The 24,621-nt window shown below is 37.9% G+C and overlaps 1 protein-coding gene across 1 annotated transcript in view; it reads right to left on the reverse strand.

Annotated features, from left to right (window-relative positions):
• ITGA2 (integrin subunit alpha 2) overlaps positions 1 to 24,621 on the reverse strand; it is a 102,199-nt gene that overhangs the window by 31,719 nt on the left and 45,859 nt on the right. Inside the window, exons 5-14 of the mRNA XM_038535122.1 lie at positions 23,521 to 23,635; positions 23,224 to 23,351; positions 20,260 to 20,408; positions 15,323 to 15,473; positions 14,872 to 15,037; positions 12,769 to 12,845; positions 10,404 to 10,542; positions 8,778 to 8,923; positions 6,776 to 6,919; positions 81 to 284 (exon numbers count right to left, since the gene is read on the reverse strand). Of these exons, the coding sequence (XP_038391050.1) occupies positions 81 to 284; positions 6,776 to 6,919; positions 8,778 to 8,923; positions 10,404 to 10,542; positions 12,769 to 12,845; positions 14,872 to 15,037; positions 15,323 to 15,473; positions 20,260 to 20,408; positions 23,224 to 23,351; positions 23,521 to 23,635 (1,419 nt within the window). The remainder of the gene's footprint in view (positions 1 to 80; positions 285 to 6,775; positions 6,920 to 8,777; positions 8,924 to 10,403; positions 10,543 to 12,768; positions 12,846 to 14,871; positions 15,038 to 15,322; positions 15,474 to 20,259; positions 20,409 to 23,223; positions 23,352 to 23,520; positions 23,636 to 24,621) is intronic.

Here is a 24,621-nt window from a genome sequence, read left to right on the forward strand (position 1 = left end):
GATGGGTCAGATTACCTGCATGGTAGCTCTAATATGATGATACTCACATGTAAATGCATCACTATGGAACTCAGGATTACCTGGGAATATCTCATGCGAATGGTGCCCTCGTGACCATTGTAGATATACACAGCCCCAGAGTTCTGATTTTCCAAAGGCGAACCAACTATTACATCATTAAAGCCATCCATATTGATATCTGAAAGAGCTGCAATTGCTGAACCAAACCGAGCATTTTCAACACCATTGGGGCCTTCGAGAAACTGGTGCCAATTCAAAACGCCCTTGCAAGGGGGAAGAGAAGGATGATTAAAGCAAACTTTCCAACCTCCACCTTGAAAATTCACAGCAAATGATGCTCAAACCAATTTGTAAACTGTTAAAAGTAGGCAAGATTTCAAACCTTGATTTCAAAATTCTCTAGGATGAGAATTATAAATGAGAATTCTAGCAAGTAAGCTCAAAGGATATGTGCTCACAAACTGAGATGAAAGGGATGGATTCTCTTTACTGTGGCTGTACCACCTACATACCACACTATCCATATCTATGTCTCCTTTCCCCCTTAATATTAGAATCTTTACTTCTTTCTAAAACTTTTGATTTAAAGTTTGTTGATAAAAATATAATATCTTGAATAAAATTAAGGTAGAGACACAACAGAAAACACAATATCTTAATTTAGACCTTAAAACTGGGATCCCTGGGTGGCGCAGCGGTTTGGCGCCTGCCTTGGGCCCAGGGCGTGATCCTGGAGACCCGGGATCGAATCCCACGTCGGGCTCCCGGTACATGGAGCCTGCTTCTCCCTCTGCCTATGTCTTTGCCTCTCTTTCTCTCTCTCTGTGACTATCATAAATAAATAAAAACTAAAAAAAAAATTTTAGACCTTAAAACTTACTGAACAATGGCATAATTATAATGGTATAGGAAGTAGAAAATTAGACCACTAAGTTCCGATCCAAGACAGCAACCCTGAATTCTCCTCTTGCCTGGAACACATCAGATTACACCTATTAATAGGACAATTCCTCCTGAAAAAGTACTGAGGGCTGACTGGACAGCTACTGAACAACCACAGACAGAGAAAATGGCAAGAGAACACCAAGAGAGATGAAGACAAAGTAACACAGGGAAACTGACACAGTGAGGATGCAGAGGACTGAGAGGGCAGGAACAGATTCCACTGTCCTTAGGCACAGAAAATAAGCCACAATTTAAAAAGAGCGATTAGCATTTAAAAGAGGCAACTCTAGAACTCTGCCACATGGTGGAGGAGCAACAGGGAAAGCCCTCCAAGTCAGAGGGATTGGTTTACATTATTACCATCCCACCTTAAAAGCCTAGGTCAGAGCAGGGTCTGGTCAGATCTGGTTATCTCAGTGAGACCTCACTGACCTCAACAAGCTCAAGGTCCTCAGGCCCACACCAGTGTCAGTGATGCTGAGATACAAAAAAAAAAAAAAAAAAAAAAAAAAAGAAGTCACAGTTTAAAAGGGCCAAGGAGTGGTAGGAACACTCTCTCCTCATCTACCTCTATAGCCCAGATTGGAGCACGGTCCAAACACCATAAGTAGTGGGTTCAGATGCCATAACAGGCAGGTCCCAACCCTATAAATGGCAAAGTCCAGTCATCATAGGATGCTTGCAACATCAGCCAAGCCCAGGGTCTATAGGCCCATACCAGCTTCTGTGGTGCCAGGGCACAGCAAATAAGCTGTGGAATCTAGGGTTTTTGTTTTTTTGTTTGTTTGTTTCTGTTTTAAATTTTTTAATTAAAGCAAAGCAAGTATTATTTTTAAATTAAAAATGTCTTGTTTTATTTCTTCTTTTTTTTCCTTTCCAATTTTATTTTTTTCTTCTTTTTTTGCAAAAAGCCACGGTTTATTTTTAAGATTTTATTTATTTGAGAGAGAAAGCACAATCAGAGGGAGGGGCAGAGGAAGAGAGAGAAGCAGACTCCTTGTGGAGCAGGGAGCCCAATGCAGGGCTCAGTACCAGGGCTCGATCCCAGGACCCTGGGATCATGACCCGAGCCAAAGGCAGATGCCTAACTGACTGAGCTACCCAGGAGCCCCCACAAAAGCCACAGTTTTAGAAGAGTAACTTCTAAAACAGCCACAGCTCCAGCCAGCCAGCCAAAAAGTCATCAAGCACACATAGTCTGCAAAGGGGCACCATTCTTAGCTGTTCTTCCTAATCCATAGAAATACAGAAAGTCAAGAAAAATGCAGAGACAGAGGAATATGCTCCAAAAGAAAGAAAAAAACTCAGAAAAAGAACTAAATGAAACAGATAAGAAACATGCCTGATAAAAAATTTAATGATTGTGAGGGTACTGGGCTAGAAAAAAAAGGGGAAGATCTCAGTGAGACTTTCAATAAAAGCATAGAAAATATTAAAAAGAATCCATCAGAGTTGAAGAATACAATAGCTGAAATAGCAGGGGATCAATGGAGTTGAGGATGCAAAAGAACATATCAGCAACCTGGATGATGGGGTAATGGAGAGAAACAGCAGCTGAATAGCAGAAAGAGAAAATTTTTTAAAAAGACAGGTTAAGAGATATCATGGACAACTTAAAGCAAACAAACATTTGCATTATTGGGGCCCCAGAAAAAGAGAGAAAGGTGGAGAAAACTTATTTGATGAAATAATAACTGAAAACTTCCCTAACCTAGGAAAGGAAATAGACATCTAAGTCCAATAAGCACAGAGAGTTCTAAACAAGATGAACCCAAGGAGGTCCACACCATGGCACATAGTAATTAAAATGTCAAAGTTTAAAGATAAAGAGAGAATCTTAAAAGCAGAAAGAAAGAAACAAAAAGTTACTTAGAAGGCAAAAATCTATAAGCCTATCAGTTGATTTTTCAGCAGAAACTCTGCAAGCCAGAAGAAAGTGGCAGGACATATTCAAAGTGCTGAAAGGGGAAAAAACAAAGAAACAAACAAAAATACCTTATACCCAAGAATACTCTACCACGCAATATTATCATTCAGATTCGAAGGAAAGATAAAGTTTCCCAAATGAAAGATAAAGGAGTTCATCACCACTAAATTGGCCTTACAAGAAATATTAAAGGGATTTCTTTAAGTGGAGAGGAATGGTCATAATTAGACATAAGAAAATTATGAATAAAAGATGTAAAATATAACATACTCATAAAATGTAGAGAAGGGAGTAACAGGGAAGAGATGGGAGAAAAGAAAAACGTTCTCCCATTTGCCACCTTTGAACCACCTTTGGAATGTCTTTGAACTTAAATGATCATCAAATTAATACTGCTATTTACTTGGAATGCTATATATGAACTTCATGGTAATCACAAACCTAAAACCTATGATAGACACACAAAAAAGAAAGAAGCCAAATATAACACTATAGAAACTCACTGATCACAAAGAGAATGAAAAGGAATAATAAGACAACTAGAAAATTTTAAAAATGGCAAAAAGACATACCTATCAATAAGCACTTTAAATGTATATGGCCTAAATGCTCCAACCAGGGACATAGGGTGACAGAGTGAATAAAAAACAAGACCCATCTATATGCTGCCTATAAGACACTCACATCTCAGACCTAAAGACATACAGACAGAGAAACATTCATCATACAAATGGAAGTGAAAAAGAAAAAGCTGGGGTAGCAATACTTATATCAGATGAAATAGACTTTAAAACAAAGACTGTAACAATAATCATTACATAATGATAAATCCAACAAGGGGATATAACAATTATAAATATCTACACATCCAACACTAGAGCATCTAAATACATAAAGCAAACATAAATGGAAATAAAAAGAGAAATTTATGATTCTACAAATAGTAGGGGACTTTAACACCCTACTACGTCCATGGATAGATCATCCAGACAGAAAAATTAATAACGAAACAATATTTTAAATGACACATTGGACCAGATGGACATGGAGCATTCCATCCTCAAAAGAGAATACACATTCTTTTCAAGTGCACATGAAACATTCTCCAAAGTAGATCACCTATCAGGCCATAAAACAAGCCTCAAGAAACTTAGAAAGATTGGAATCATACCATGCATCCTGATAACAGTATGAAACTAGAAATAAGTTATTATATATCGAGAAAAAAAAGGAGAAAACACAAACATGGAGACTATACATCATGATACCAAACAACCAATAGGTCAATGAAGCAATTAGTCAAAAAAGAAATAAAAAACATAGAGATGAATGAAAATGAAAATACAATAGTCCAATATCTTTGGGATGCAGCAAAAGTGGTTCTAAGAGGAAAGTATACAGAATATAGTGATACAGTCCTATCTTAAGAAATAAGAAAAAGCTCGAATAAACAATCTAACCTTACACCTAAAGGAACGAGAAAGAAGAACAAACAAAATCAAAGGAGAGTAGAATAAAGGAAATAAGAATAAAAGACCAGATCTATTTTTAACTCTTTGAGGAACCTCCACACAGTTTTCCAGAGTGGCTGTACCAGTTCACATTCCTACTAACAGTGCAAGAGGGTTCCCCTTTCTCCACATCCTCTCCAACATTTGTTGTTTCCTGTCTTGCTAATTTTCACTATTCTCACTGGTGTGAGGTGGTATCTCAATGTGGTTTTGATTTGTATTCCCTGATGGCCAGTGATGTGGAGCATTTTCTCATGTGCTTGTTGGCCCTACGACCCAGCAATTGCACTGCTGGGGATTTACCCCAAAGATACAGATGCAGTGAAACGCCAGGACCCCTGCACCCTGATGTTTATAGCAGCAATGTCCACAATAGCCAAACTGTGGAAGGAGCCTCGGTGTCCATCGAAAGATGAATGGATAAAGAAGATGTGGTCTATGTATACAATGGAATATTACTCAGCCATTAGAAACGACAAATAACACACCATTTGCTTTGACGTGGATGGACCTGGAGGGTACTATGCTGAGTGAAAAAAGTCAATCGGAGAAGGACAAACAGTATATGGTCTCATTCATTTGGGGAATATAAAAATTAGTGAAAGGGAATAAAGGCAAAGGAGAGAAAATGAGTGAAAATATCAGTGAGGGTGACAAAACATGAGAGACACCTAACTCTGGGAAATGAACAAGGGTAGTGGAAGGGGAGGTGGGTGGGGGGTTGGGGTGACTGGGTGATGGGCACTGAGCGGGGGCACTTGGCGGGATGAGCACTGGGTGTTATGCTATATGTTGGCAAATTGAATTCCAATTAAAAAAAAAAAGAAAAGGAAAAAAAGACCAGAGCAGAAATAAATGACTTAGAAACAAACAAACAAAAAGAAAAATTAATGAAATAGAGTTGGTACTTTGAAAAGATAAACAAAATTGATAAACCTTTAGCTGGATTCAAGAAAAAAAAAAAGAGGACCCAAATTAAAAAATAAATCAGAAATGGGAAGTAACAACTGATATCACAGAAATACAAAGGATTATAAGAGAATACTAAAAAAAGCATATACTAGCAAATGGGACAAATCAATCAATCAATCACATCACTGCAACAAAACAAAGGATAAAAATTAGGATTTCAATAGGTGCAGAAAAATCATGTGACAAGATTCAACCTCAATTCACGATAAAAAAAACTCTCAACAAAGTGGGGTTAGAGGGAATATACTTCAACATAGGCCACATATGAAACACATGTAGCTGACATATATACTCAATGGGGAAAAACTGAGAGCTTTCCTTCTGAGGTTAGGAACAGAATAAGGATGTTCACTCATCATTTTTATTCAACATGATACTGGAAGTCCTAGCCACAACAATCAGACACAAAGAAATAAGAGGCATCTATGTTGGTAAAGAAGAAATTAAACTGTTACAATTTGCAGACAACATGATGCTGTATATAGAAAAATCTGAAAAATCTGTTCAGCGAGGAGCCAGACTTGGGGCTTAAATTCCTGGCCCTGAGGTCACTACCTGAGCCAAAATCAAGAGTTGGATACTGAACCAACTGAGCCACCCAGGCACCCCTGCTTTAGAATTGTTTTAATTGCCTCTGTTTGAGAGCTAATTTTTACATTCATTTAAATAAATAAGGTAGAACAAATTATCACAACAGCAAAATGTAAAATTTACTCTATCAATACCAGCTTCCCTTTTTTCCCATCCTTTCTCAAATTTTCTATGTCAACTTGTGCCTTTAATTCCAGTTTTCAGCTCCAAGATCATTATACTATGGGCATTGATTTAGAGAGCTCCGTCTAATTAGAGTATGCGAAGTTTTATGTTCAAGAACTAAAAATCCCAAGAGCTACATGTATACATGCCTAACTGCTGAACTAAGCAACAGCATTTCCTGACAAACTGATGTAGAAAGCATCCAAACATTTGCAAAGTCCCTGGTACAATTTGTCTTTTTCACTGTAAAATGTTAACAAGATAGTTTGTTCTGTATTATGATCTCTTTACAGTGAAGAAGAAAAATTGAAGGAGATACTTGGAAAATATACAGATGTGCATGTATTTCAAAAATGATGTGCATTTATACTGACTTTGTATAATATATATTCAAAGACCCTTCATGGAAAACAGCAGTGCACCATACATTTAGCTCTTTCTCTAAAGGTTATGCTTTTTAATGTGATTTTTAAGATTATAAATTAATGGTTACATCCTCAAAGTGATGAAATATAAACCATACTACATATGAAAATGATCATTAAATAATTCTTTATTCTGCAAAAATGAAGATTAATTTACCAATACTGAAGGAAATTAAACTAAGTCAGTTTAACAATTTTCTTTACCCTTGTGATAGTACCTTTGTTATAGTAAACAGGTAGACTTTTCCTTCTTCTTTCTTTAGGTCATTCATGTACATTGGTGCACCCACCAAGAGTACATCTGTAATGGTGTCTTTATTCACATCGACTGAGCACAGCACACTGCCAAAATAGGAGCCAATCTGGAATGATAGAGCATATTAACCTTAGAATTCTAGGACTCATACACTCCTAACGTTACACTGTACTTTCATTTACTCACTCAACAAACAAGAATTGAGTGCTTCCTACTTGTAAGGTGCTAGAAACAGTAAGATGAATAACCTAGTGCCTCTCAGTTTGTATCATGATATAACACTTGGTTGTTAAAACAAAGTTAGCGTGCACATAAATCACTAAGAATGTATCTTTAAAATCCAGATTCCAGAGACCCATTTCCAGAGACTCAGAATGGGTGCAATCCAGACAACAGTATTTTAAATAAGTACTCTAAGTGTTTCTGATGCTGGTGTGTGTGTGTGGGGTCAAAGACCACATTTAAAGATGAAACACTTAGAAGGTCTGTGAGGTGTGTTGTAGAGAAAGGCAGGAAGGGAAGAGGGAAGTGGGACAAATGTCTGTGCATGCGTAGTCAGATAAGTTATAGTAGAGGCAAGGGCTAATGCTGTGTGAGCAGAGTGCAGAGGAGCTGGAAAGCTCACTAAGATTAAGTGTTATTTAAATGGCATCTTAAAAAAACAAGAAGTTTTCTAGGTGGAGAAGAGTGGACAAGCATTGTGATGGAAGTATCTGTGGCATGATGCTGGACAGGAGGGACGTTCTCCCATAGACTGGGACAGATGATCAGGTGAGATAGAGTGAAGCAAGAGAGGCTGGCGAGCTGATTGTTCAGTGCATGCCTACATGAATACCTCTTCAGGATTCAGAAATGAGTAAGAAAGGATTCGTTCTATAACACGGTCATTGTTTTCCTCAAAAAAAAAAAAAAAAGCACCCTTCTTTAAAATATTAAAGAAGAGAGAAAAATATGTGACCAAAGCGGATTTGTGGTCAAGGAAGTCAACGACTCAGGTCCTCTTACTCCTGGAAGATCCATAGACACAGTAGGATCACACTTAATCCTGGAGAAGGGAAATCTAAATAGTTGGTTTCTCTGACTCAAGGACAGAAAATTTCTCTTGGTTGTCAGAGATCAGGGTTGCCCATTTTAAATATGTGCCAAGCTCATGGGTCAAATCTTCTTAGTAAGGAAATAGGATTCTGTTGGCTGGTCTTTGCTCTAGTAGGCCATGAGTGGGAGTTATCATAGGTTCTGACTACCAAACAGTCATGCTGAGAAGAAAGTGGCAGAAAACAGAGTTGCTTTAATTTTAGAAACCTTAAAGCCACAGAACACCTTGACAGACCCAGATGTAGTAGCTTAGTCTTGACAATGCTATACTGCTTCCTTCTCATTTTTCCTCTAGATCATTGGCTCCTGGTAGGAGCTTGCCAACAAAGCTGTGGTGAGGTGCCTGTCATTAGGACTAAATAAAACCCATGTATTATTAATCTGGAGAGTCAAAAATACACAGTTGGATATGACCAAACAGCACAGGCTTTGAGGATACATAGGACTGGGTTTTCGTGACAACTCAACCCCATGAAAGCTATTTGACCTTAGGAAGGTAAATGCTCAGCAAATGCTCAGTAAATGCTCAGTAAATGCTCATCCAAGGGGGTGGTAGGTCTCAGTATTGTGAAGATTTAAGGACTATTTTTTAAAATTTTACTTAAGTGCAATGAACACATAGTGTATGTATTATTAGTCTCAGAGGAAGAGTTCAGTGATTCATCGGTTGCATATAACACCCAGTGCTCACTACATCAAGTGCCCTCCTTAATACCCATCACTCAGTTATTGATTTAAGGAATATTCAAATACAGAACCAGCCACAGGGTAGGCACTCAATAAATGCTAGCTTCCAGTTCTATCAACTCCTACTCCTATGTCCCAATTGTCTGTACGAGTAATTTCACCTGCTACACGATGGAATTTACCTGGTCACCTCGGTGAGCCTGAATAACTGTGACATTGCCATTCTCATCAACACTGTATAGCACTATCTGGCCAGTATAATTTGCCCGAGGAGCACCAGCAACAAAGTGGATGTCTTTTCCAGTAGAAATTGCAGCCACCGAGTAACCTAGGAGAAAAGGAGTTACAGAGTAGGTACTATTGAAGAGCTCAGCCAGATGGCTGGCAAAGTTAGTAGACTTGACCAGAGGTCCTTTTTTGTTGGGCAGGGTGGTGTTAGAAGGTGGAGGAGGGTCAGTAATGAATCCTCCAGGCTGAGAAGGCATTTTAATTCTGAAAAACAAAGCAAGCCACTCTATATCATTTACAGAGTTTTATTCAGGGTAATTTACTGACAAGGGCAATCCGGCAGGCAGGCAGGTGGGCAGGCAGGCAGGCAGGCAACCCAGGACAACAAGCAACTATTCTCCACCTCTCCTCAGACCTTCATCTCCAGCACTTATGGAGTGACAGGCATGGCGGTGACATCACAGGGTAGTTATTTAAAGTGGTGCCATCTGTATGCCAGAGGCTCACTACTAGTTGTCTAAAGTGCTACCACCTGTGCCAGAGGGCTCCTGTTGATTATCTAAAGTGTGCCAGAGGGGAGAACCAGACAGGGCCAATGATGAAGTCAGTGCTGTGAGCACTCCTTCATGGGGATGCACAGTTCCTAGTGTGCCCAGGCATATGAAAGAGGGCACATCTTCCTTCTTCTAAGATGAACTGCTCCTGTCCTTTGACTGGCAGCATGCCTGGCCTGGGTGGGATACCTAAATCTAAAGCAGGCCCTAGATTCTGGGTTGTCCCATCGGCCACTCATGAACTTGGCACTGAACAAGTATTTCTTGAATGAATAACTACATGAGTTTAAAAGGCAATGTTGCATAGTGGAAAGAACATAGATTTTGGAGTCAGACAGTCCCCGGTTCAAATTCTGGATTTGCCACTTTTTTTTTTTTTTGAGAGTTGTTTACCTTTGGGAATGTTATTAACCTCACTGGCTCTCAAAGGTAAAATGGGGTAATGATACTTTCTTCAAAGGGTTGTTGGAAAGATTTTTTTTTTTTAAGTTAGGCTCCATGCCCAGCATGGGACCTAATGCGGGGCTTGAACTCATGACGCTGAGGTCAAGACCTGAACTGAGATCAAGAGTCAAACACTCAACCAAATAAGCCACCCAGACGCCCCTGGAAGGATGTAAATAGAATTGCCAGGAACTCAGGCAGGAGCTCAAGAACTGTCCCATAGTAGGTGATCAGAATCAGACCAATAAATCAAGCTGTTTATTATAGGAACAAAAAGACTAAGAACTCTATAGTAATATAAGACTACCACTTACTGTATTGGCTTTTAGAAATGACTTCCATTTTAGCACAATCACAGCTGCTTGAATAACCAGAAGAGATCAGCAGGTGTAATACAGTGTATCAGTAAACAGTTTTAGGATAAGCGCTGATTTTCAAAGAGGCAACATAAACATGTGTAGTAAATATAATCACTATATGACACTTCAAGTGTTTTGCTGAACCGATCCTGAGATTCAGCAAGGAGCCAGTTTAAAAAGAAGGGAACTTAAATTTGCCAAGTCAAATGCTGCTATGCCTTACCTAAATATGAACTGTGATTTTTATCTTGCAGAATTTGGTCAAAGGCTTGTTTAGGAAAGATAAAATGTCCATGAGATGTCTGCTGGACAACAGTCCCGCTCCAGCCATAAGCTCCTACTGCACCCAGCATCAGAATATCCTAAAATAATTGAAAAATGAAGATCATGAAGACAAACTACCTTTAAAGCACAAGAATGCAGAGTAGGCAAAAGACTGAAATAAATGGTCTAGATTTAAGGAGAAAATGATGAAGTAAAATGCTTATCAATGCATGTTGATATATGTCCAAATTGTTTTAATAAATTTTGCGCTGGAAAACAAGCCTTCCCCCAGGCCATGTTACCTTGATAGATTCTATAGATAAATCCCTACTATACTACAGGAGGAGCAGATAGCCATCTTCCAATTCCCATTCAAAAGCACACATCTGCAAATGCTGAACACTTGTGAGCCTCCAACCTCACGTATTTGTAAGAAAAGCTCACAGCGGAGGATGTGAGGCATGCTTGAGAAATAGGAAGTGCAGCTGGCAGAGGGGGAGAGGTGGGGCTGCACTGCTATCCAGGCATGTCATCGTGGGAGGCTCTCTTCTGATCTATTCTATTTTTAACATTCTTCCTCTTTCCTCTTGATTCCTTCTCAGACGTTTCTCCATCATCTCTTTCCTATCCCATAGGCTATAGATACCTATATCCTTTCAATAGGAAAATAGCACCGCTACAAAAGGTAACCAACTATACAGTGTGATGTTCAATCTGAGCCATTGGTCAGGCCCATTGGTCAGGTCACGCCAGGAGGGGGTGGTGCACAATCAAGGAAAGGCTGCTCTGGAGGGACTCAAAGTCCTACCTGCATAGTCAAAATTGTAAGTCATTGTAGAAGGCAGGGTTTGTTGGGATGGGACTTATTATTTTTAAGTTTTTGATCTTAGATCTTAGAAAACATCAAAGATAGGGATTTTGGATCGAAAAATATAACCTATTAAAAATAGAGCAAATAAGAAAATGTGTCCCACTTTGAGGACTAGAGACCATGAAATTATGTGAATGATTGTCATAAACTTGGGACTCTGAATCAGGGGTGCAGGAAGGGACTTTAGGAAGTGGACAAAAACCTCAGGAAGTTGTGTTAAAATTCTCCGTGTGTGGGTTCATTAATATTCTTTCTGAGGGAAAATCCCGTAACTTTTATGAGCATTCCTAAGGATTGGTGATCCAGACAAAATTAGCATCTTTTATTCGAGAGGAAAAAAACCATGCCATCCCTGGTCCTTCATTCTGGCAATCAAATCCTCTTTGTTCATACTGTTCCCTAAGCGTTTCCAGTGTCACCTGTCTCTGTATCCCTCTGCTACTCCACTGAGACTCTGAGCAGAGCTGGAATCAGAGCAGGAGGAGGTGGGTGTTTATTAGAAGGAAGAATGGATTTTTCTGGGCTAAGAAAGCTTAGGGACCGTCTCACATGGTCCCTAACTTCTCACTTTTTTTCAGCTATCTTCTGTCTCTGCACTTAGAAGAGATACTCCAGGGGTGCCTGGGTGGCTCAGCGATTGAGCATCTGCCTTCAGCTCAGGGTGTAATACTGCTGCGGGCTTGGGATCAAGTTCCATATCAGGCTCCCTGCAGGGAGCCTGCTTCTCCCTCTGCCTCTGTCTCTGCCTCTCTCTCTCTGTCTCTCATGAATAAATAAAATCTTTAAAAAAAAAAGAGAGAGAGAGACTCGAGCAGCTTAGAATTCAACAGTGGCACTGATGACAAGAGTTTGTGTTTTTTGCTTTCTTAAATATTTATTTATATGAGAGCGAGTGAGCGTGTGTGGATGCGAGCTGGAGGTGGGAAGAGGGAGAGGGTGAGAGACAGAGAGGATCTCAAGCAGACTCTCCACTGAGAGAGACCCAATCCCAAGACCCTGAGATCATGACCTAAGCCAAAATTAATAGTAAGACACTTGACCAACAAAGCCACCCAGGCGCCCTAAGAGTTTGTGTTTTTTTTTTTTTTTTTTTTTTTTTAGAGTTTGTGTTTTTAATAAACTTCTCCAATAGTTAATTGATTTAAAGGAAATTCCTGCAATGATAATCCCTTGAATTAATACAGTACCTGTCCCTTGGAGCACTCATAATTTTCTTGCATATTATCATTTTTTTTCCATAAAAAAATCCCCATGAAACAGGAAAGAAAAGGCATTATTATCCTTCATCTTTCAGATGATAAATCATCAGCACAAAGAAACTGAATGACTATGACTGGGAATCAGAACAGTTGATCACTGGATGGCTATTTTTTCCATTCTATATATTAAGCTACTGTGCCTAGTAGTGTTCAGCCAAATGATAGCATGGCTGGAAGTTATCTGATATACACACCTTTTGAGGAGAGTAATCTGCACTGAATCCCACTTGTGACATTTCCATCTGGAAGTTGTCTCCTCCTTGAATAGTACCTGGGAGATGGTCATTTCAAGAATTCTATCACTGTTAATTTTTAAATCCAACTTTCAAACACATGTTCATGCACATACACACATGAATACATGCACACATGTACATATGCATATATATACACAACCACATATACCCACAATGTTCGGATGTTTGCTCAAGAATATAGAGCTGGCAAATTCTGGGAGGGAGAAATCACTAAGAAATACAACAAAGTTGTTGTTGTTAACAACAACCCACGATACTCGCAAGGTAGTGTTTGAAGTTGGTGTTAATTTTTAATATGCATTCATATATTTATTGGTATGCTCATGATGATCCTAATACTAAAAACATAAGGGGATGAGGTAAAATAAAAACTGAAGTGATGGCCTTTTAAAAAAAAAAGTTATTATTACCAGCCAAGAAACTGAATTTTCAGCTTTTAAATATTGTTACTAATAAGTGCACACACATCTCAGATGCAGTTGGAAGAGCCAGACAGTTGATGTGTAGCGAAGACCAAACAGAGGTACCTGGGTTGGGTTTCAGGATCCAGGCTTCAAGACTGAGTAGGAATTTTACCAATAGGGAAGTTTGTCCTACTTCTACATACGTGCTTGCCTCTGACACTCAAATCGTAGGACTCCATTCATATTCACTTTCCATACAGTGCAGTCAAAGTGGTTGTATTTCATTAATCTTCTCAAAAAAAGGAATAAATTCCTGGACTACCACTTTGATATAGAGAGTGATATATATAATGTAAACTATATGATACAGTTACTTGTTTAGAAGATGTAATAACTCACCCAGGATGAGAAGAGATATTTTTTAAAAAGATTTTATTTTTAAGTAATCTCTATACCCAACATGGGGCTTCAACTCACAACCTTGAGATCAAGAGTTACACACTCCACTGATCAAGCCAGCTAGGTGTCCCAAGATAATTTTTAATAATGTAGAGCAGTGCTTTCCCAAAATCCAGAATAGCAGATAAGGCACAAAATCATTTCTAATCATCATCTAGGTTGCACTGTGATTATTCATGTTCACACCACCACAAACAAGCATAAGTCATACCACAGGTAGACAAATAACTTTATATTATCTCAGGGCACATTAGATTTTGATAATGTTTTCAACAACTTAGAAGCACCACTGGAGGTTTAAAGAAGCAATAATATTTTTTGGATAGAAGTCTCCAGTGGAAAACCAGGAGAAGATAAGACTGAGGATTTACTACTTAATTTATGCAATGCCCTTGGACCCAGCTTCTGAAAGAGGACCTGACATATAGTAGGTGCTCAATAAAATAGGCTCTTTGTTGCTGAGAGCTATTTGGGTTAACTATCAGAATTTGGGCCATGTGGGACTTTTTACCAACTGGAAAATGTGTGCTATACAGTAACTTCTTGAACATGTGGTATTTATACACTGACTAGACCTTCCAAGGCCATATAAGTATATTATTGTAGATCTGGTAAATAACATGTTTCCTTGAAATATGAACTACTAAAAGTCTTCACTATATTTTTCTAATTTTAAAAGTATACACATTTGTTGTAAATGAATTCAAGAATTTCAGAAATCATATAACAGTATAAAAAGGTAAAACTTCTTATCATTATAAAAACTACGCAATGTTAAAAGGTAAATTTATTTACAATGATAATAGATATTACTAAATTACTTTCCCCCAAAAAGCTATACAATTTATAATCTTATCAAGACTGTATGAGCTTCTTTGCTTCGCCATAATATCTCCAAGCTTATGTTACTAATCTTCATTATTTTTTAGTCACAAAGTGACATTGATTCAATTTATAATTTAGAATAATTACTGAAATTGGGAATATTTTCTTATTTTTATTAGCCATTTGTATCTTATCATTTATAAACTACTTATTCATGTTGCCTGTTTTCCTTACTGAGTCATAAGAGTTCTTTTCATATAAGGCATAGGCAAGTGAACATTAATAGAGCAAGATTACGGCAATAAAATCAAGAATTCTTGAGAAAAGTTTTTGAAAGATGGAGTTGTCTTACCTTCAATGCTAAAAATTTGTTCTCCCAGTGTTCCAGCCTTTTCTAATAGAGCTGCTTCATCAGACACGTTGAAAAAATATCTTTCTGTTGGAATACTGGCAATTGCTTTAATTTCTTTTATTAAATTCTTAGTATCAAGGGCATTTCTGTTTAAGTACCCAAGAACCTTGAAAACAGAGGAATGGGGGGGGGGGGAGTCATTCTACTGTACTCTAATATCCCTACTAGCACTTTCTAGTATTGTATTTCTGAACACAATAGAGCCCTTGGAAAAGTAAATCCACACCCCCTTAGTCAACAGGATTGAAAATCAGCAAGAAGTAGAGACAGAATGAATATCTTTTCTATAAAGCTGTGAGCAGCAAATGAGAAAGTGCAGTCTTGGGAAGTGATGCTATAAAGCAGCACTTACCCATCAACTGAAAGACAACTAAAAAGAAAATCTACTTACTGCTATGCCAAACCTCAGTATATTGTCATTGTTGCATTGATCAATCACCGCTTTCAACATTGAACCATCATGTGATTCACCATCAGTTACAACCACCATTACTTTGGTGGCACCTGGTCGTCCTCCAGCAGCTGCTGCATAAGCAAAATCTCTGTGGCAGATAAGATTAAAGACTCAATATCAAAAGATGAAGCTAGTATGTGGACCTCTGGCTAGAAATATAAATGTGAAACTAACTTCTTTGAACATGACCTACTGTGACTTAAAATTTCTGTCAGGTCTGGTGACATATTTACCTACATTCTATTTGCAGCTTATAGGGAAATATATAAATCTCACGTGGCATTAACAATAATTTCCATAGTTTCCATAGTATGTGTGTTTATGTATTTACATCAAGAATCCTTAGAATTATTTTCTGATGAGAAAATTAAATTCATTAATATTAATCAACAGAGCAAAGATATTCAGTCCTATCACCAGTTTTACTCACTGGATCTGCATTTACTTTCTCAATATGAAATTGTTTTTTAAAAAGTAAGAAATATACTTGGTAAAAGAATTTCAAAGCATTGTTAGCACCGCCTTCGGCCCAGGGAGTGAATCTGGAGACCCAGGATCGAGTCCCATGTCAGGCTCTCTGCATGGAGCCTGCTTCTCCCTCTGCCTGTGTCTCTGTCTCTCTCTCTCTCTGTCTCTCATGAATAAATAAGTTAAATCTTAAAAAAAAAAGAAAAGAAAAATGTGACATCAAGCCACTGTTCCAAAGGTAACCACCTTTTTTTTTTTCCAAAGGTAACCACCTTTATCACTTTGTTTCCTTATAGAAATCATTTAATCAGATGTATGTGCATAGTCTACTCCTCAAATATTCATGAAAATGGGGGCATGGTCTATACAGTTATTTTTCATTTTGATGGAAATCTTTCCATATTGCACATATAAATCTCTCCCTTTTTTTAAAGACTTTATTTATTTGAGAGAAAGAGTGAGAAAGAACACACAAGTAGGGGAGAAGGGAAGAGGAAAAGGAGAGGGAGAAGCAGACTCCCCACTGAGCAGGGAGCCAGGTGTGGGGCTTGATCCCAGGATCCTGAGATCATGACCTGAGCCGAAGGTAGATGCTTAACTGACTAAGCCACCTAGGTGCCCCCAAAGCTCTCCTTTTTAATGGCTGGATAATATTTCATTATTTGGGGGTAACCATAGTTTAACCAATTCTCCATGATTGTGCATTTAGGTTATTTTGAATTTTATAAGTAATGCCATAAAAATGTCCTTATGTATAGACTTTGGCATACTTTTCCAAATGTATCAGTAGGATCAAATCTTAGTAGTGAGATTACTGGAACAAAGGATTTATACATTTCAAACTTTGAAAGATATTGCCAAATTGAACTCTAAAATTTTCTACCAGGGCAGCCGTGGTGGTGCAGTGGTTTAGTGCCACCTGCAGCCTGGAGTGTGATCCTGGAAACCCGGGATCAAGTCCCATGTCAGGCTTTCTGTATGGAGCCTGCTTCTCCCTCTGCCTGTGTCTCTGCCCCCTTCTCTCTGTCTCTATGAATAAATAAAATCTTTAAAAAACATTAAAATAAAATAAAATTTTCTACCAATTTATATTACCATAATGTAAAAAAATGCAAGTTTCTCCATATCCTTTCCTTAACAATGAAGATTATTAAACTTTAAATTAGGGACACTCTGATAAGTGAGAATATATAACTGTTTTAATATGCATTTTTTCATTATGAAGAGATAAGAAGCATTTTATGTTTATTAACCATTTGTATTTTTTTCTCTCTGAACTCTTGATTTTTCTTTACCTTTGCCCATTTTTCTTTGTTTTGTTCATTATTTTCTAATTTTTCTATTTAGTAAGATATCTTTGTTAGTCAAGAACATGATCTTTTGTCATATATATCATAAATATTTTTCTCAGTTCATTAATCTTTTAAATTTTAGTGGTATTACTTCTATTACTCCTGTATAGAAATTGAATATATATATATTTTAAAGAGATTTTATTTATTTATTCATGAGAGACACACACACAAAGAGAGAGAGAGAGAGACAGATACATAGGCAGAGGGAGAAGCAGACTCCCCACAAGGAGCCTGATGTGGGACTCGATCCTGGGACCCCAGGATCATGCCCTGAGCCGAAGGCAGATGCTCAACCACTGACCCACCCAGGCATCCCAAAATTGTATATTTTGACATCAACTTCATTAGCTTTTTATGTGTGTCTTTATATTTGACATGGTATTTTAAAAGAACTTCTTATTTCTAAGACTTGTTTCTTTAATCACACAAGTTTCTCATAGTCCTTTAATAATTCCATTTTCTTAGATTTAATTTTTTGGTGTAGCTGAAATTTATTTTGATTCAAGGAGTGATTCAGGGATTCAGCTTTATTTTGTTTCTAGATGGGTTTCCAATTGTCTAATAATTTTTTCCCTGTCTATTGGATTTTCTTCTTGGACATTCTTTCTGGGAAATGCCACCCACTCTTTTGGACTACCTATCACCTATATGGTGACACCTTAAAGTCTACATCTATTTCCACTCATTCTCCTATTTCAAATTTATGTATTCAATGTCTGCTGAATATTTTCATCTGAATGTGTAAGGGACACTTTAATAGCAACATGTTTAAACTGAGAATATCATTTTATTCCCTATAACTTTCCTGTATTCTACATAGCAGAATGTAGAAGTATAGAAAAATATTTCATATTTGTCACCAGAAAAATTTGAATACAGTACTCACATTAAATATTTGCTGAGTGAATTATACTCTTTATGACATATTTAGAATTCATCGTGTGTGATTATAAGATTTCTGAGGGTAGAAACTGCCTCATTTGTTCTGATTACCTTCAGGTCTTGGAATATTATATCATAACCACAAGCACTCCATGAAATAGGATAAATGGAAAATGGCAAGATTTACTAAAAGAGTGTCAGAATTCTATTTGATGTTATAAAGAAACAGATCCTTCCTCCCTCACCCTGCCCCCCCCCAAAAAAGATAAAGAAAGGGAATTAACTTCTGGAAAGTGTAAGAGGTTAGGTGATTCTCTGAACAATGGAAGGACTTCTACCAGCTTGGGAACTAGTGGTAAGAGTGAGATGATGGCACAGGAGAGAAAACCAAAGTTCTGAAAAGGCAAAGAAAGTCACATCTTAACAGACAGTTGCCATTCTTTCTGAGAGGAGAGCTTACCCCTCGGCTCCTTTCAGGGAAAAATAGCGCATCTATACTTCCTGCTGAAAATACAGTCCCTCTGCAGTTTGTAGTTCTTTCTAGGCCATTTTCTATGTCAACCTACTGCTCCTCTGAGTCTAGCTTACCAGACCATAAGGGGCACTTTGCCAAATGGCAACTGACCAGCTTCCTGTGAGATAGCATATCCCAAAAGGACATCTCAATAGGGACAACAGAGATTAACCAAACCATTCATATCTTCTCTTATAGGATATTCACTTCTGAGACATACAGAGAAAGTCACCAGTTGATAGAAACAGCAACTAGAATATACACCCAGAAAAAAGGAGGTAAGAATACAATAGGAAATGCAGAAATAGAAAAGACAGGATGTGGTGACTGACCAGATGTGTACTATTAAGGAAGAGTAGAATGAATAAAGAAAACCAGCAAATGCTTACTTTGAATGACTGAGAGGGTGGGGGGAAGGTGGTGGCACGAATCAAAATGGAAAAGTCATGAGCATGGGTAAGGAAAAGAATGAGGCTGGTTTAGGATGTGTTGAATTTGATAAGTGAGTCAACACTCCAAATTTAAGATATTCAGTGTCAGCTGGATAACTGTGTGAATTTTCAGAAAGAGTTCAGAGCAGACCACATAGCAATGCAGTGACCTACACAGGGCTAATGCAGATGTTATGAGAGTGAAGACAAGGCCTAAGAGAAAAGGGAGATTAAAAAAAAAAAAGAGGACTTTTAGTGAAGAAAAAATAGGAAAAGGAGACACTAAAGAGCTAAAACTGTTGACTAAATGTTGGCAGTGATTCTAAAAGTTTCTGATGTCATGGCAACTGGGGCTGGAATAGCAGTGTGTGCTCCTCAGCAGCAAATGGTAAGGGAAGCTAGAGGATGAGGTTTGAGGCAGGACCACTGGGTTACTGGCTGATGAAGAGAGCCATGTTTACCTGGTGGCAAGCCATATGTTTCAAGGAAGTGGAGGAAGGGAGTAAAGACAATTTTTCAAGGATATGGTAGTGGAAGGAAGAAATGCACAACACAGTGACAAAAGCGGGAAGTAGGTTTAAGGGAAGGTGAAGTTATTGTTCTCATTTATTATTTAACAATAGGAGAATCTAAAAAAAATAACAATAGGAGAATATTTAGCATTTTTTAAAGGTATATGATTAAAACAGAGTGAAGATAAAAGCAGGAGTGCTGAGAAAATAGAGAAACTGGGCTAAAAATTAAGAGTGTTATATAGTTGTAACATTCATATTGCTCTGGATGTAATAAACATAATGAACCCATTCCATTCAATTCAGACTCCTAGGTCATTAACATTTAAGATTCTATGACCTTTCTTAATATGCATGAAGTGCTCCATTAGCTCAAGTCATCTGTGCCCTTGATAAATATTAACAAATAATTGCAGATTGCTCCATTTCCTACTTAACCTAAGGTCTTTTAACATTGTTTCATCTACTTCAAATAAATCTTTTTAAAAAATCATGGAATATCTTATAAAAGTTCTAGAAATCAAAGATTTTAAAATTTCATTTCCTATTGCTTTCTCAAAGTATTCAAGTGACAGAAGGTTTGAACTTTCCTTCTTCATTACTGACTTAAGAGTGGGTACCAAGTATGTCATTTTTGTCTTTTTTTCCTTCTTTCTTACTTATAAGCACTTCTATTTTATCAAAATATTGGGTTATTGTCATCATAACTTACTTTGCATATTGAATTGCTTTGAATGTATTTGTGAGGTCTCCACCATATTGGTATGTCTGGGATGTTGCTTCAGTCATTTCAGCTTTGGTTTTGAAAGTGTTCAGGTTAAATACAACTCTTGGTTTGTTGGCATACTGAATTAACCCCACCTTCAAGAGAGCAGAAGTTCATTAGATTTGTCATTGTTATAAATAGTTTCTAAATAACCAATATAATCAAATCAAAAGTGCATTTGGATCTGGGCTGATAGTATAAGGGAACGACTTCTAATTTTGTTCTTAAGAATAGTTATTTTTCTTCCAATGGAATAATGACTTCTTTGTTAGAGGCTGTCACTATTTAACAGTAGTACTTGTTGATAAGCAAAATGATGTCCTCTCAGGTATGAATTGGTTCTCAAGAGTAATAGTTATAGATTTTCAACTATAATAGTTCTAGATTATCTGGTAATAGATTTTAAAGCACTGTCATAATATTTTAATATGGATAAATATTAGAATAAAGTTCATAACAATAAGATTAATATGATATAAATTTTCTAATTAACAATGGATATAAGCATGCAAACAATTATAAGCAGTCACAGATGGAAGATAATAGCTCATTAATTGAGAATAAATGCATATTAAACAAAGAATTAGACTTGAATAAAAAAACAGTAAGCTAATCAACACAGTCAATTTGGACGTATTTATTGTTCTGGATTTCCTCTAATCACAGATTTCAGTATGCTTGGAAGAAAGCTGCTATAAGAGCATGTGGGCAGGAAGTTTCTGGCCTTTGGAGAAAATGCCACTAGAGAGAGTCTTATCTGAAAGGTCTGAAGACAACAACTTCTGAACAAGATGCTGGAGTATATATCCTGATCCTTTAGATCAAGAAAGCCAAACATTTCTATTAGCACCCTTGTTCTCAGTACTGAAATCACCTCTATGCCTATGTGTTGGGTAGCTTTCAGAACAGGAAGTAGCAATAGGAGATCAGTGATAAAAAGGTCTCTAAAACAAAGGTCAGTATATAAGGAAGATGTGAGGGGCAAGGATTTCTGAGTTCAATCAGCTACTTTTGCTAGGAAGCAATCAAATAGGCACTGGGAAGATGTGAAAAATATGATATTGCTGGGTCCCTCTCTTTAGGATAGGATGGAAGATTTGAGAAAGAGGAAAGGATCAAAAATAACTCTACAGATTTAAAGTCTAATATGAGAGGATGATGTTGGTAACTCCCATGACAGCCCCAGAAATTCTGTGTGAGAAAGGGGAATGACAAATAGAAGACTTAAAGAAATGTATTATATTAGGACTTGCAGAAAGTTCAAATTTAGGTTGTAAGAAAAAAGAGGCTGTGTAAAGCACCTCTAGAGATGAACAGGATGCATTGGGGAAGGGAGATAAGGAGAGGAAGGCCATAAATTCCATTCAAGAAACTATTAAATACAGCAGATCTCATTTTGGGGATAATCCACTTAGAGACAGATAAAATAAGCAGATATTTATGAAAAATTCTCTTATGATGGGCCTTAACATTCTGCTATACAGAGATCAGTGCTATACTTAATCTTTTTTTAAAAAAAATATTGTATTTATTTGAGAGAGAGAGAGAGAGAGCATAAACTGGAGGAGGAGCAGAAGGAGAGGGACAAGGAGACTCCCCGCTAGGCATGGAGCCTGACATGGGGCTTGACTTGAGTTTGATCCCAGGACCCTGAGATCATGACTGAGCTAAAGTCAGACACTTAATCAAATGAGCCACCCAGGTGCCCCATACCTAGTCTTATTCATAGAATTTTCTGGTAAAATCCTACAGTGAAAACTCCAAAGTTTCAGTGGACATTGTTGTCTTTTTGTTCTTGAAAAACAATGTCAATGGGGAAAACATATTTTGTAATATTGTACAGGAAAGCAGAAAATCAAATTTCAGAGTATTTAGGGGAAATGTTACAACAATTGTTACTAGATGTTGGATGCTAAGGCATCGGATGATAGGAACAACCTAGGAACATAGACTGGTAACTATGAACTGGTCCTTGTTGATATTGGTTCAATGTGCTTCCACAACTAGAATGACCCATAAAATGGCAAATCCAATAAGAAAGAAAGAAAAAAGACCCGAAATTTAACAACAAATGCTATTCAGTTTTATGAAAGTGGGAAGTTTCTGTTCCTGAGTTTTGAATGTATCTCAAGAAGATGAAAGAGCAAATTAAAGACTCATTAAAACACAGACAGCTAAACAAAATTATTGAAAAGACTTGTCCTCTGTAAAAAAGGAAGAATAAACTATGATAAAACACTAAAAATAATAAAAGACAGGATTATGCTATGGACTTCTTTATTAAAAAAAATCCCAGAATTCAAGGACAATTGTTTTACTAGCAAACAGTAAACAAAATAAATTATTAGTCCATGTGGCTGTCAAGAAAAAATACATACTGGATTTTAAAATATATTAATAAATTCATGAGTTATAGGAGGGAAAAATAAGCAACTAAAGAGGATTAAAATGCTATATCCCAGGGTACCTGGGTGGCTCAGTCAGTTAAGTGTCCAACTCTTGATTTAAGCTCAGATCATGATCTCAGAGTTGTGCGATTGAGCCCCATGTCAGGTTCTATGCTGGATGTGGAGCCTGCTTGAGATTCTCTCTCTCTCTCTCCCACTGCCCCTCTCCTCAGCCCCACTCTTTCTCTCTCTCTCTCTCTCTCTCTCTCTCTCATGCACAAAAAATTCTATATCCCATATCTGATGCTTGTGTCAGAAATAGAAACCTCACAGCTCAAAAACCAGCATTGGGCAAAGTCATAGAACAACTCAATGTAATACAAGTTTCAATTAACTGTTAGGATTACCATTAAATGCATTTAATGTGGGGATCTGACAAATGTAAAACTTAAGACCTCATATCTAATAATATTTTCTCAGAAAGAAAGCTGTGGGTTAGTGTAGGTATTATCCAAATCCATACCTGTGTTTTTTTGGGGCCTATATCCAGGCCTTGGACAAATTTTTCCAAAAAATTCTTTACTGCTTCCCAGGGATAGATACTGTTTGATTCATCACATACAACCACAACATCTATGAGGGAAGGGCAAGCTACACAGGAAAAGATGAAAAAAATAGGTTTCCATAGGTAAGTCAATCTTCACACAAATGGCACAAAGTAAAATGGACTTGAGGAGTTGAGGGGCGGGGGTGCTTGACAAATCCCGCCTTCCCCCTTCATGTGAGGCATTGCTCAGACCTGTGCATATTCATCACTTACTCTGGGCTGCAGGTGCAAAGCTGGTCAAGATCTGAAAATCGGGACTGACATCAGAACAAACACCGGTGGCGTAGTATTGGCTTCCACACTGCTGTGCCCACAGGGGACCACACGTCTTCAAAGAAATGAGAGCAGTGACAAAACATACAGAAAATTTTAGTCCTCTACTGCTCCATTTGTGAAACTCAGACATCATCTCCATAATGTTACAGGATCCTAGGAATCGTCAGCGGTTGAAACTAACAGACCAATAAAGCCTCTGAGAGGAAGTGTCTCAGAAAGACAGAGGAGTGAGAAGTATGGGAGGAATAAGGGGCGGGAGGCAGGAGAAAGAAGGGTGCAGGGAGGAGCCCTCTGGTCACCCACCAAGCTAGAGAAAGAGGGTATGTGCCTTCATCTTTGGTCTCTCAGGGCCTGGGCCTCAGGGGCTGTCTCTGTAATGGAGGATAATCATACCTGCTATCTTTTAAGGTTGTTGTAAAGACTAAATGAGTCTATAGATATGAAACATTTAGGACAATGCAAGGTAAATAGCAAATGGTACATAATTACAAGACAGCATCATCGCTGTGGTTATTCTTGAACAGAGATTATACTCTTCACCTATACTATTATGCTCTCTCTAGGCTACCAGTCATACTCTCCAGCAGAAACCAGAAGCCCACAAGCCCCAGGGTCAGGCGGGACCCTGGCCATGTTCTGGGCTGGTACAGACACCGTGATGAATGAGGCATTCGGGCCTCACATGCAGGTGCAGGTCCCTGCCCACTGCCAGCCCTGACAGTTCGTTCACATTTTCAGGGAGAGCCTGAGAGGACAAATGCTTTGTGAAAAGCCAGTTAAAAAAAAAACAAAAAAAAAAAACCACACTCTCTGGGCTAAACAAACACAATGAGGCTCATGAACTGCCAGTTTTAACTTTGTTATAAAGTATTTATTTGAGGACTTCTGATCTTCCCTACTTGTATTTCCTAAAATGTTCAGTCATTCCAGGCTGGCACTTGTCTCCCTGCCCACATCAGACACACTACAATTCTTAATATTCCCATTAGCCCCACCTCAAATCTCTCCTTTTCAGCAGCCCTTGAATGCCAAGAACTC

This window comes from Canis lupus, chromosome 4, assembly GCF_011100685.1.
Source record: "Canis lupus familiaris isolate Mischka breed German Shepherd chromosome 4, alternate assembly UU_Cfam_GSD_1.0, whole genome shotgun sequence".
Lineage (NCBI taxonomy): Eukaryota > Metazoa > Chordata > Mammalia > Carnivora > Canidae > Canis > Canis lupus.